Source organism: Ochlerotatus camptorhynchus, unplaced genomic scaffold (assembly GCF_037179485.1).
Source record: "Ochlerotatus camptorhynchus isolate MF236.1 unplaced genomic scaffold, CSIRO-AGI_Acam_v1.1 ptg000249l, whole genome shotgun sequence".
Lineage (NCBI taxonomy): Eukaryota > Metazoa > Arthropoda > Insecta > Diptera > Culicidae > Ochlerotatus > Ochlerotatus camptorhynchus.
In genome coordinates, this window is record NW_027040739.1 from 29,113 (window position 1) to 44,204 (window position 15,092).

Here is a 15,092-nt window from a genome sequence, read left to right on the forward strand (position 1 = left end):
TTCGTATAGTTTTGTTTCTCTCTTTTCAGCAAAACAACAACAAAAAAATCTCTATAACTCTTCTCCATTCTTTTAATCTCCTACTATCCCCTATAAATGTATTGGAAACTAGTGGGACTGTCTGTGCAAACAGAAACAGGCCTGCTAGTGGAAGAAGGTCGTTATGCTATACAGTCTAGCATAGGCCTACGGCCAGGTTTCAGTAGGTGCTTATGCCTTTGTTGTCGTTTGGAACCAGTTTTGCGAGGTAGGCGACGATTGTGCGTATTTCTCGCGTAACTTTTGAAAAGGGCCTAGCCTGAACAATACGTAAAGAGCATTGAACGTCGCGTGAAAGTGGAACTTAATGAAGGCCTAAGTACTTTTTCGTAGATTTAGTTTTCAGATTTGAAAGATAGTCGGTTACAGTGGCCTACTTACTGAGCAGAAAAACGCGGTCCCAGGTCCTTACATATCAAGGAGATTTATGGTAAAATCGCTTGTGTATCGTGTTTTTTGCGGAACTCGTTGTTGTCGTTGGTTCCGGGTTTGAATGGATACAAAAATTTGAGCAACGGTATTATGTTATATGAGGGGCTCGGTGGCCTTAGAGCAACCGTTTTTGCTTACTGAGCAGAACATCATGAGCCTAATCTCAGGCCCATCCACATTCAAGATTCGTCAGTCGTATTATTTTTAATATGACTACATGGTAATAACAGAAACTCGGTGATTAAAAAGATGCTCGTCTGCCTAGTGGCAAACGTTTTTGCTTACTGAGCAGAAGACCGTGGGTTTAGTCCCAAGCTCCTTCGCGTTATATGATCGTTAGGACATCAATTCAGCTTATCGTTTACCAAAACGAACCCTGCTGCAAACCCAACCCTCTTATCCAACATCCCAGTGATTCCTCGTGGAAGTGCAGAGGTGTTCTCGGCTTCCATCAAAGCGAGGGTCATGTCAACACAATCCTTCCCATTCCTTTCTTGACCTGTGTTCGGGCGCGGCCGGCGCTGGTATTGCCTAATTTAAGATCACCAGTTTTTACACATTGAGGATGATTGCTAGTCCCAAGCATCGTCTATTGGTTCTCTGTGTAATTACAGCTGATCTGGCAATAACAAAGTAGCAACCGTGGGCGGTCAATCAAGCTCAAGCAAGCTCAAGCTCAAGCTCATCTGAAAGAGCTTTGTTTTCTGTTTTAAATCAAGATTTAATGCAAGATAATAACTTCCCTGTTTGACACTCAACTATTAAATTGACAGCTCGCTCCCATACAAAGTCCTACCGAGGGGCGCTAAGATGGTAATTTTTGCGAATGTAATCGCTCTATTTAAAATTGTTAGAAGACACGGTTTTTTGAAGGTGCCGTCAACGCCAATTGAATTAGAGTGTGAGCACTGGAATGATGATTCGCGGTAGTGGTAGAAGGGCTCTTCGCAATGCGCCGTGGTATGAGAGGTTGATACCCCGTTGTTTGGATGGAAGTTGGACTTTGACGTCAAACTCCGTCATCCGTTTGATCGGTCTTTGTCATGAAGCAGGATCTAAACTCCATTGATGATGATGATATTAAACTTCTTTCGGTTGCTCTGCTACAATCAACTCTCCATAACTCTATGATCCCTTCAATATCAATGTATAAATTTCATTTTTATATAAGACATTTAATAAATTCTTGTTGATCTTCGTCAAGCTTCGTCTGCAATTTGGACTTCTACACATGTCAAGCAGCTAAACTTGGCGAGTTCGTTCCATTTGGTAAATTTTTATCTTTTCAAACCAGTAATGTGGGAGATCACCTTTTTGTGGTGCGTTACTGGTATAAGATCTACCACCAAACCCTAGCCGTGAAAAAATTCAAACTAGGGAATCAGGATTTTCCAATTAGCAAAGGATAACATTTTATTCCTTGTTACTTTCTATGACTTGATAATAGTGACAAGACTCGGGTAGTGATCACCGCCGTTATGCATTTCTATATTGTATATTTCAAATCAAAAATATTGTTCATGTTCATAGATTTCACATAATCCTTTTCCCTATGTCCTTCTCCTTTTCCTTTCCCTCTTCTCTTTTCAGAAAGCGAGTAATGGCGCTATAGCCATAAGTCATAAAAGGCTAGGACAAGAGTTAGTGCTCATGTCCCAACCGTCAGAAAAAAAATGGAGCATCACTTAACCTTTTTAGCTTTGATGCATCCAACCACCAACCAATCATATAATTACCAAAATCCGAACGTACGGTACGAGATGTCCACGTTTTATCCATTTATTGGATTCTGAAGCATCGTCTTTAAATCTTCGATTTAAACAGGCCCGATGTTTTCTGAATCATCTTGCCCCTTAAATGCTGTACAGTAGTCCTGGCCGTTTTGATATGTGTGACGCATCTTCAATGTGAAACATATATCAAATAGATAAGAAAAATGATGTAGGTATATTTATAATTTTCCAGGATGCTTTCAAGAGCTGGCTGTGTTGGTGTTAGATTAGATTAGATTAGACTTTCTAAAGTTTATTTAATCTTTCCTTGGCAGTTTCGTTCCAAAGGTTTCTCTGTCTTCTTCCGCCAGTTTTTTCAACTTCCCCCAAGATATTTTGGTTACTGTCCCTAGAAGATTCTATCGATTTCCACCGGATTTTTATTTTCCTACTTCTCCTAAAAAATTCTTCTAACTGTCTCGTAAACCCTCTGGTTTCTACCGAAAGATGCTTCGGTTTTTCTTCAGAATTTTCTTCCAAACTACCTCAGTCTCTAGGATGTCTTATCCAGGCAAATCCTTTGAGCTTCTTCCGGAAGTATCAATCAAATTCTTCCAGAAATTCTTTTTGTCTTCCTCTGGAAGTTTCTCCATGACATCCGAAGGTTTATTTTCAGTCTTCTAGTACATACACAGACATTAAAAATAAACTGTAATTGCTGTTAAGAAGCATACATTTAGTATTTTACTGTCGCTTCATCACTCATTTAAATTTCTAAACATTTCATCTTTCTCGGTGGGATGAGCATCTAGACGATATTCTTCTCCTGAAATCAGTTAATTTCCACTGTTATACCATTTCTACAACTCTCTCCCTTCACAAAAACACGAGTCCTTTACGACCGACGTAATTAATGACTAATAAGACGATTGTTTCCACTCGATGGCGGCAAGTCGGGCAAGAAAGGCGTGCGGCGCATTTTGCCATTTGCTCTTGAAAGAGTCGTAGATCTTCTGTCATCGCGGTCGCGGCAGCCACGGTAAAATGATCCCAACACAGCACACAGTTGATTGCTCACATTTTCCACCGCGAAAAGGATTTCATCTTCCCCATGAAAATTTAATATCCTTTTTAATTTCTGCTTCACGTTGCATTTATGGCCTTTTGCGGAGGCCTTCTCGATTTCAAGTCGGAGCAGCAATTCGAGCCCTTTTTCGGTTTCGTTCCTGCTTCACTAGAGCGGCAAGTTTTTCGCAGGAAATTAAATCATTTCATTATTTTATCATCGTTGCAACGTGGCGTACGAGAGTAACACTTTTGCTTTCGTGGTCTACAGATGGCCAGAATTACTGTTCTATAGTAGCATAAAGCACGAAGAGCATTGTCGGTGATACTTTCAAGAAAAGGCATAACTACAAGATGTGTCTTCTGAAGCTTAATGTGGCAATCCTAAAATCTGAATCTACACAAATCCTTACTCGCCCGGGCATGATTGATGATCGTCTATTTGCAGTTTGACCGAATCCCTTCCAATCAATCCCATCTTCGAATGGACTTTCTCAGTGAGCAAGTGGTCAATATTTGGAGAGGATCTCTATTCTATTGTGCAGGAGCAGTTCCTTTTTTCGACGCAAATCTTTCCCAAACATCATCATGGAATTTTGCCATCGAACAAAGAAATCGTCTTGCAAATGTGTTTAAAGACTGAACACTGCAACCAAGAGCATGTTTGCATGCTGGTCAAATATTGCCACGTTGAGAAATCCTTTCTTGGGCCGATTTGAATCAACCGCTAGGAGTAGTCAGAGATTTAGGAGTACGGAAAAAAGGTAGCTATCACACCCTTCAAGTAGAAGATGTAATCTCATCCGAGCAACACCAGCACCGGCTAGTGGAACCAGACCCAATGGACATTTTATATTCCCGTTTGTAGCTTAGGTGGCGCCAATAAAAGTTAAAATATGCGAAAATAAATATGATTTTATTTTGCGGGTGGCAATGACATGGCTTTTCATAGGGTGTATGAATTATTCATAAGGAAGGAAGAAGTTTTCCGCCTTTCAAGAATCGAAGGAGGGTTCTGCTTTAATGTCATAAGAAGAAACTTTTCCTAATATGCCAAATTGACCGAATATATGCAAGAAGGCAGTGATACTCGGTTTGTTATGTAATATTATCGGATAAACAGTTCTTATTTCGACCTAGGCACTCTTTAAATGCGGGAAAGAGGCAAGCGATTTTAGAACGATATTTATCCTTATGGTAAACCTTACGCACTTTTTTTCAGGTTTCAAGATCATATCAAATTATGTTATTTATTTATTATATGTTATCAACAGACTTGTTTGGTGTCCAAATGATAAAAAGTTACCTTAAAGCTAACAAAAATGGTATTCTAAGAGAGTCGCGTGACATGTCAAAATCAAAAACTGAGCAGACTCGGTTGGAGGGCGATTAGGCCGGAATTCGCCGCATAGTTAGTTCTCCTGAGTGGGATCCTGGGAAGAGAGTTGCCTCGAAGCGCACGGGAGCGAGCTTGAACATTAACTGACATAATCCCAAGTCATCGAAACTTCCTCAAAGTATCAAGGCTGCAAAATGCGTGTCGATTCATAGTTGACATGGCTGGTTCTCAGTAATGCAATTATCAATCGTTGTGATTCAGCCACCAATCGAAATATATGGCTATCTAATTTTATTTTGAATAGATAGAAACCCAATTGGACCTGTGGTTGGCCAGCCGGAACTGAAAAACCGGGAAAAGTCCCGAGCAAAATGCGTGTCGATTCATGTTGACATGACTGGTTCTCGGCAATTTGGTTACCACATCCTAAGATTGAGCCACTACTTGAAAGGTATGAGTATTCAAACGGAACAGACAAGGACGAGCAGGGCAGGACAACTCATACGGTCGGTTAGAATATCAGCGATAACAAGTGCCTTAGCCATCTCACGTCGCGTTTGGAGGGTGTTCAGCTGGACCATGAGGCAACGGTTCGGTAGATTAAAGGGATCCCTCCAAGCCAATCTTCGGAGAGCGTATCTGATAAAACGCCGCTGTACCGACTCGATTTGTTCAACACCATTTTGGAAATGAGGGTTCCAAACTGAAGAAGCATATTCCAATGTCGTTCATACCAGGGAGCAATATAGTGATTTCAGGCAGTACACATCTTGGAACTCTTTTGCTACCCAAAAATTGAAGCCAAGGTTTCGTGAGGCTTTCGTGACTACGTACGACAAATGCGTCAAAAATCACTCCTAAATCTTTAACCTGGTTTTCCCTCTGCAATTGAGTGCCCATCAAGGAATAGCCGAAGTTTACCCAGACAACGAAATGTCGTATAACAATGTACAGACAGTATCGTAAATTGCTACAGTTTAAGTCAAAATCGCATATAAGAATAGCATACCTCGCATTATGTTTAAGTTAAATCGTATAGAATGAAAATTTCCGACCTATATGCGATAACTAATTTTTCTGTCGTACTGTATCACAAATTAAATCGGATTACATCGTAAAACTCTTCAAAATAAATTTATTACAGATTAAATCGTATATGATGTTAAATCAACTCGTTTAAAATTAAATTAAAATATGCACGTATATGGCCTCCACTTTTGTACGTATAAGCCATTTATTTGCATTCTATGCGAATTGTTTGTTTGTATATATGTTTGTATATCACGAAAACAACTTTGAATATACGTGCATTCTTGTTGTCTGGGTAACTGGGTCGTCTTTCTCGAAAATGTGTCCAAGTACATTTACTGGGATTTAAAAGCATGCAGTTCATCTCACACCAACTTTGAATTGCAGTCTTGCAGCTCCATAGCAGGATAAACGATGGGATTTCAGTAACAGATGGCCAATGGCCCAAGATGGCTACCTTGAGGAATACCAGACAGAGCGGGGAACGGAACTGACAATTCGTCACCAATTTTGGTTCTGATGCTTCTGCCAATACTGGTGCACTTCCTTTATATGACGTCAGTTTGCGATTCAGCTGTAAGCCCATCTATGATGAACGACATGATTGACAGGAGATTCGTGATCGTTGAACGCTTTGGCATAAATCCATGCTGATCCTCGTTAATGTATTGCTTCACGTGGAAATAGATTGGTTCCAGGACCACCAATTCGAACAATTTGGAAGCCGCACACAACGTTGAAATTCCACGATATTTGTAAGCATTTTGTCTATCACCTTTCTTTTGGACGGAAAATAGGGTTAACTACCCCATTTACGGCCTATTGAGCACAACTCGCACTTAGTCTTTCTTAATCTAGAGCAGTTTAGCACCAAACGGAATGTTATTATCACTGATGGCTTTCAAATTTATTTACTTTTCCGTATGACCGTAAGATTTGATAAAGAGAAACCAATAGTTGAGATATTGTCAAAAGTCTAACACTGCTTATGACGCCAAACTCGGCCTACGGATTCTAAACTCGGCCTAACGCATTGAAACGCCATCTGTTGCGGCTTAAACCGCAGGGCACGCAACGCAGTCCCTGCCGCAGAGTGATCAACTGGAGTAGTTCGTTCTTTACAACAACACGACAGACGGTGCACTGACAAGAAGACAGAAGATAGAAAGCAAAAAAAAAACAAAAGGAACAATCATTTCACAATCGTTACAACGTGGTGGCCGAATTTATAAAGCAAATTTCATTAATTCTACCTTAATTGAGAAAAGTGCTTTGTTTAAATCTTAAATATTATTGTAATTATTGCTAATCTAGTAAGTACAAATTGAATCGTTAGAAGATTCTAATTAAAATAGGATAAATATTTATGAATTAGGTGAGTTCATGACCTGACCTATACGAGGGAATCGAGGCTGTTGGACTATACGAACATAGCTGAAAGTGAGTTTAAAAATCTCGTTAACTCTCATAAAAAACCCTTAAATGTTTAAAAATATCGATATCTTGTTGAATCTTAAACTAATTTATAAGTAATATCTTACAAACTACATTTAATTAGAAAATTCAACTTGATACAAGTGCATTAATAGGGTGCCCATCCGCACGAGGAAGAGATTTTGCCGATTAAGAAACTAAATTGTAAGTAATTATACCTAATTTGTTGAAAAGATCTTTATATTTAAATATATACATTTTTAGCTTTGATCAGCACACAAACAAAACGTTTGATACAAGGAATTGTTTCGGGATAAATCCCAACAAAATCAAAGAATTTAATCCTCAAAAGATGGATCCCGAGAAGAGAGATTGTCTGATGTGCAATGCTCCCAACAAGATCTGCGACATGGTGCAGTGCGATAAGTGCGAACTGTGGGCCCATTACTCGTGTGCTGGCGTTACGGACGAGGTGAAAGAGCAGGATTGGCGCTGCATCAAATGCAATAATGCTCTGCAGGTTCCGAAAACCCGAAAAACCAGCAAAGCCGAAGCCAAAAAGACGATTGGGCAAAAATCAAGGAGCGATGGTGGATCTTCCGTCGGATCCGTTTCGGAAAGCGGAGAAAACCTGGAAGATTCGCTGAAAAAGTTGGAAGACGAAAAACGCACTCAGGAAAAGGCCTTGGAAGACGAAATGATCTTGCGTGAGAAGCGACTGGAAATGACGAGGGCTCTACAGGAGAAACGGCGTCAAATGGAGAAGGCATTCCGTGAGAAACAACTGCAACAAGACCGAGAGCTGAAGGAGCGCCAGTTGCAGGAAGAGCACGAAATGCTGGAGAAAGAGTTGGCCGAGGAAGCATCTTTTCAAGATCGGCGCAAGAAGATGTACGAGGAGTTTGTAGAAGCGAAAATGACTGTCGCTGAGCCGGTTGCTGGTCGAGAAAAAGTTGGCGGTAACATTGCGAAGGAGGAAAATGAAACGTCCTTTGAGAAAAAGGTGAAGTTCTGGCTTAAAAAGCAGACAGGAGGAAAGAACTCTCCGCTGACCACAACGAAGCTAGTTGAGCCAGTTGCAGGTTCATCGAAAAATAAAGCAGTTACGCTGGAAGAAGAAGCAGGATCGGACGAAGATGAGGATGATGGATCGGAGGAAGGCGAGGATGAAGATGAAGGAGAAGGCGAGGATGAAGATGTAGAAGAAGGCGAGGATGAATATAAGGAAGGTGATGAGGAATCAGAGGATGAAGATGATGAGTTCCAGATATCCCGAGAGGAACACGAATTTCTTTCTCGCCTACTAACTGGTAAAAAGCGGCAGCCGTCGACAAAAAAGCTGCAGCAGTTTACGGAAAAGCAACAGCCGTCGTTGAAAAAACAGCTGCCGACGATTCAGCAGCAAAAGACGTCACAGCGGCACGTTCAGGCCAACGTTAAGTTGTCCAAAGAACAGATAGCTGCTCGACAAGCTCTCTCCAAAAACCTGCCAATTTTCAAGGGTGAACCGGAGTTGTGGCCTATTTTTATCAGCAGCTACGAGTATACCACGTCGGCGTGTGGTTACTCAAATTTGGATAACCTGAAGCGGTTGCAGGACAGTCTGCAAGGGAGCGCACTCGAAGCGGTGAGGAGCCGACTTATTCTTCCGGAATCCGTTCCCGATGTTATCGATGACCTCCGACGTCTTTTTGGGAAACCCGAAAAGCTGCTTAAAACGTTGCTGATGAAGGTGCGCAATGCTCAACCCCCGAAAGCCGACCGCTTGGAATCATTCATCCAGTTTGGGATCACGGTTAAACACCTTTGTGACCATCTCGAGGCGGCCCACTTGTCAGATCATCTCAGCAATCTGATGTTGGTGAACGAGTTGGTCGACAAACTTCCGCCCAACTACAAATTGGACTGGGTCCGATATAAACGGGAGAAAAGAGGGACTCCGCTGCGAATATTCACCGACTTCACGAATGATATTCTTTCCGATGTGTCGGAAATTGTCGAGTTTTCTGCTCTCGGTCTGAACGAAGCCACTTGTCCCGTAAAAGGAAAACCGAAGAAAAAAGAATTCATTCATGTCCACGGTTCTGCTCCGAACAAGCCTGAAATTCCGAAGGAGGCAAAAGGAATCAAGCCGTGTTGGGTTTGCAAGCGGACAGATCACAAGTTACGATTCTGTGATGATTTCAAGAAGCTCAGCATCACGGATCGACTGAAGACGGTGGAGCAAAACAAACTCTGCGCGCTATGCCTTAATAACCACGGCAAAAGTCGATGCACCTTTAAAATCCGCTGCAACGTTGCTGGATGTCAAGGTGGACACCATCCTCTGCTTCATCGAGCGGAAGGAGTCGTACAGCTGCTAAATGTCGAGTGCCACGCCCACGGACGGTTGAGTCGTGCCATCATCTTCCGTATGGTACCGATTACTCTATATTTCCGGAAATATGCAATGGATGTTCTGGCCTTTTTGGACGAAGGGTCATCCACTACGCTGGTGGAGGAATTTGTTATTAACGAGCTGAACGTGGAGGGGGTTTGCGAACCACTGGTGGTTACGTGGACGGGCAACGTGAAGCGCTACGAGAATCAATCGAAAAAGGTAAATCTCAAACTGTCGGCTAGAGGATCTCGCGAGATACTATCGTTGAAGAACGCACGTACGGTGGCTGAGTTGAAGCTGCCGTGTCAATCCATGCAGTTCGAGGAGATCGCGGATCGCTACTCTCACCTGACGGATTTGCCAGTAGTAAGTTACGCTGCGGAGGAGCCTCGTATCATAATCGGTTTGGACAACCTACACGTATTCGCTCCACTAGAAACTCGAGTGGGTGCGCCTGGCCAGCCGATCGCTGTACGGTCAAAACTTGGGTGGACCATCTACGGACCAGGAAATCCTGCTGCGGCTGCTACTGCAGAAAGTCACATGAACGTTCACTCCGTCGAACCAATTCGGAACGAGGATCTTTATGAGATGTTGCGGACACAGTACTTGTTGGAGGACACCGGTACTTCTTGCTTCTCAGTTCCAGAGTCAGCTGAAAACATACGCGCCCGTGAGATTCTCCAAGCAACGACAGTGCGGATCGGCGACAGATTTGAGACGGGCTTGCTGTGGCGTAAAGACGAAAGAAGGTTCCCGGACAGTTACCCGATGGCGGCCCGGCGGTTACAGGCACTGGAGAGGAAACTGGAAAAAAGTCCAGATCTGAAGCAAAATGTCCACCAACAGATAGCGGAGTACGTGACGAAGGGCTACGCGCACAAAGCTACAGAGGAGGAGCTAGCTGGATGGCAGAAAAATGAGGTGTGGTACCTTCCCTTGAACGTGGTGCTCAACCCTCGGAAGCCGGGTAAAGTACGTTTGGTTTGGGACGCCGCAGCCCCGGTAGGCGGAGTTTCGCTTAACACTGAGCTGCTCAAAGGACCAGACATGCTGCAGTCTCTGCCGACGGTGATTAATAAGTTTCGTGAACGCAGAATTGCATTCGGTGGTGATATACAAGAAATGTACCACCAGATGCTGATGAGGGCGGCAGATAAGCAAGCTCTGAGGTTCCTGTTCCGATCGAATCCGACTGATGTACCAACAGTGTACGTCATGGACGTAGCTACGTTTGGGGCCACCTGCTCCCCATGTTCGGCGCAGTTCATAAAAAACTTGAATGCTGCCGAGTTTGCGAACGATTTTCCACGAGCTTCGTCTGCAGTGATAGAGAAACATTATGTGGACGATTATTACGATAGCGTAGATTTCGTTGACGAAGCGGTAGAGTTGGCGAACCAGGTGAAATTCATTCATTCCCGAGGAGGTTTCCATATCAGGAATTGGGTTTCCAACTCCAAGCAGTTTCTGGAAGCGATGGCCGAACAGAAGTCGAATCCTGCTGTCCATTTCAGCCGGGACAAAACCACGCATACCGAGCGAGTTCTGGGAATCATATGGGACCCAGAAGAGGACGTTTTCCTGTTTTCTACCGATGGACGAGAGGAGTACCAACTGGTTCTACAAGGGGTTGAACGACCAACCAAAAGGATTGTGTTGAGTTGTGTCATGGCTATGTTTGATCCTCAAGGTTTGCTCTCTCCATTCACCGTTTTCGGTCGCATGTTGGTACAAGATTTGTGGAGGACTGGCTGCGACTGGGATGAAAAAATTGACGATGAATCATTCCAAAAGTGGATTCGCTGGACGAAAGTTTTGCCGATGATCGAGGCAATCAGGATTCCCCGGAGCTACTTTGGAGACGCTAGAATGGATCAGATCGAGGATCTACAGCTGCACGTAGTGTCCGATGCTAGCAAAGGTGCTTACGGGTGTGCGGCCTATTTTCGAGCTTTGGTGGGCGGAACGATCAGATGTGTACTGGTGACTAGTCGGGTGAAGGTGGCTCCGTTGAAGCCGCTATCAGTTCCAAGGCTTGAGTTGCAGGCGGCAGTGCTGGGGACCAGGCTGGCTTCTGCGGTGCGAGATGGCCATTCGTTGGAAATCAAGCAACAATTTTTCTGGACGGACTCTACCACTGTGCTATCGTGGATCAGGTCAGATCAGCGTAAGTACAAAGAGTTCGTAGGTCTTCGTATTGGTGAAATACTAACTCGTACGAACCTGTCGGAGTGGCACTGGGTTCCAACGAGGATGAACGTCGCGGACCAGCTGACTAAGTGGACGAAAGACCCTGAAATAAGTTCAACCAGCAGTTGGTTCACCGGGCCAGAGTTTCTATATCTTCCGGAAGCAGACTGGCCGAAGCAGAAGTTGCCAGGTCCAGATACAGAAGAAGAGTTGAGAGCGCACCTGCTTGTTCACGATGTTAACCTTCCTACTCCCGTAATCGACGTCAACAGAATTTCGAAGTGGACGGTGCTGGTAAGGACGATGGCTTGCGTATTTAGGTTTCTGTCGAACTGTCGAAGAAAGCTGAAGGGATCGCCGATCGAAACGCTGAAACCAACGGAAATGCAAGCGCAAATCATTCTCCCGATCGATTATCCGATGTTGCGGACGCCACTGAATCAGAAGGAGTATGAGCTAGCGGAAATTTCGTTGATGCGGATGGCACAAGCAGATGCGTTCAGTAGTGAACTGAGGATCTTGATGAAGAACTTGCAGCTTCCGGCCGGGACGTGGTTGAAAATCGAGAAATCCAGCTTCATCTATAAGTTGACGCCGCTAATCGATGAGAACGGTCTCCTGCGTATGGAAGGTCGAACGGGATCAGCTGAATTCCTACCGTTTGACTTGAGGTTCCCGATAATACTGCCCAAGGACCATGCTGTTACCTGGAAAATCGTTCAGCATTATCACGAGCAATTCGGCCACGGATATAGGGAGACGGTGAAGAACGAGCTGAGACAACGATTCGTCATCCCACAGGTGGGTAGTGTGGTCGCTATGGTGGGGAAAGCTTGCATACAGTGCAGGGTTGCCAAGAGCCGCCCACGATGTCCTCGGATGGCCGCGCTACCTGTACAGAGAGTAACTCCGTATGTGCGGCCGTTCTGCTTCGTGGGGGTCGATTACTTCGGCCCAATAACAGTTACAACAGGCCGCCGCAGTGAAAAGAGATGGATCGTTTTGTTCACGTGCCTAGTAGTCAGAGCGGTTCACCTCGAAGTAGCACACTCCCTGACCACGCAATCGTGTTTGATGGCAATCAAACGCTTCACCTCCTATCGAGTTCCGCCATTAGAAGTGTTCTCGGACAATGGCACAAATTTTAAAGGAGCAAGTAAGGAGTTAATGGAAAATGTACGCAGCATCAACGTAGATTGCGCAGCGGAGGTAACATCAGCTCGAATGAAGTGGAACTTCAATCCTCCGGCTTCGCCGCACATGGGCGGAGTCTGGGAGAGATTAGTCCGTTCCACGAAGCAAGTGTTGGAGGCGATAAACGATGGGAAGCGACTGACAGATGAAATCTTGGTGACTGCGATAGCCGAAGCGGAGGACATCATCAATAGCCGTCCACTTACGTACGTGGCGCATGAATCAGATAATTCCGAAGCGTTGAGCCCCAACCACTTCCTCCGTGGAGTCGCTCCGAACGAACCAAGGTACAACGTAGCTCCCGTCAATTCAGCTGTAGCCCTGCGGGACTCCTATCAGCGATCGCAGGAGATAGCTGACGAGATGTGGAAGAGGTGGATTAAAGAATACGTTCCTTCCATCAATCAGCGTACCAAGTGGTTTGGTGAAGCAAAGAATTTGAAGAAAGGTGACTTGGTCTACGTTGTTGATGGCGACAAGCGGAAGTGTTGGGTACGTGGGATTGTTGAGGAGCCGATAGTTGCCGGAGATGGCAGAGTACGCCAGGCCTGGATTCGTACCAACAGCGGCATGCTAAAGCGAGCGACAGCGAAACTTGCGGTGCTTGAAATAAATGAAAGTGACACTGGTCCGGACGTGACTTCCGGACCAGGTTCACGGGCCGGGGCATGTTGCGGCTTAAACCGCAGGGCACGCAACGCAGTCCCTGCCGCAGAGTGATCAACTGGAGTAGTTCGTTCTTTACAACAACACGACAGACGGTGCACTGACAAGAAGACAGAAGATAGAAAGCAAAAAAAAAAACAAAAGGAACAATCATTTCACAATCGTTACAACGTGGTGGCCGAATTTATAAAGCAAATTTCATTAATTCTACCTTAATTGAGAAAAGTGCTTTGTTTAAATCTTAAATATTATTGTAATTATTGCTAATCTAGTAAGTACAAATTGAATCGTTAGTAGATTCTAATTAAAATAGGATAAATATTTATGAATTAGGTGAGTTCATGACCTGACCTATACGAGGGAATCGAGACTGTTGGACTATACGAACATAGCTGAAAGTGAGTTTAAAAATCTCGATAACTCTCATAAAAGACCTTTAAATGTTTAAAAATATCGATATCTTGTTGAATCTTAAACTAATTTATAAATAATATCTTACAAACTACATTTAACTAGAAAATTCAACTTGATACAAGTGCATTAATAGGGTGCCCATCCGCACGAGGAAGAGATTTTGCCGATTAAGAAACTAAATTGTAAGTAATTATACCTAATTTGTTGAAAAGATCTTTATATTTAAATATATACATTTTTAGCTTTGATCAGCACACAAACAAAACGTTTGATCCAAGGAATTGTTTCGGGATAAATCCCAACACCATCGAAACGCCAATGAATTCACTTCGGCCTATCGTAGGAAGATAAAAATTGATTCGGTTGGAGCGCTTCTTTTGTTTATGGGAATAATGGGTGCAAACCTTCATATCACGCGCGATCAATTAGCCCAAAACATTTGAAAAACTTGTAGTGGTGATATCAGCGTCATCTGTTTCGAAGATTTCATCCCATTTGATACCATTAAGGACATTGATAATGCCATCATAGTCGGCATTATTGAAGTCATAGTAAGTGGATAGAGAAACTACGGCAGGTTCGACCATCGGGCTTTCCTCGAGATGAAGGAGAATCGGTGGGTGATGGGGCACTAGTTTTACTAAAGGAGATGGAGCTTGTGTAATACTTTGCGGGGTGTCGGAGCTCACGAAGCACAAGTCTAATGGTCGGCCATTTTGATTTGTTATGCTATTAATCTGACGTAGGGAAGCAACGGAGTATTGATATCGCATGAATGCGCGATTTTGATGGATCAAGATAAAGAAAACTGTCAGTAGCACGTTGCCATTTAATGCCAGGAAGGTTGAAATCACCAAGTATCACCATTTCGTCACTAGCAGTAGTCTTTTCCAATATGTGCATAGCTGATTGCAAATGTACATTAAATTTTATCAGATCATCATCTGGTGGAAAATAAACGACGCATAGATAAAAGGTCGAGCTATTGAGATCCATAGATATTCACACTTGCTCAACGAAAATCCATGATTGACCCGTTACGTACTGCTACTAGGACGCCTCCACCGGAAGCCTTACGGCTGTTTAGAGGACTGCGGTCGTATCGGAATACCTCGTAAAAGGAACCGAAAGCAACATTAGGGCGATCATATCGTAGCTGCAGCCGGAGATAGCCAAATAGTATTGATCCAGGCTC

General features: G+C 43.8%; 1 protein-coding gene across 1 annotated transcript; it reads left to right on the forward strand.

The window, feature by feature from the left end:
• Positions 1-7,325: 7,325 nt before the first annotated feature.
• On the forward strand, positions 7,326-13,537 carry LOC135704850 (uncharacterized). The gene has a single exon (XM_065226360.1). It carries the CDS (start codon positions 7,403-7,405, stop codon positions 13,535-13,537), a length of 6,135 nt encoding a protein of 2,044 aa, XP_065082432.1. The 5' UTR covers positions 7,326-7,402.
• Positions 13,538-15,092: the final 1,555 nt, after the last annotated feature.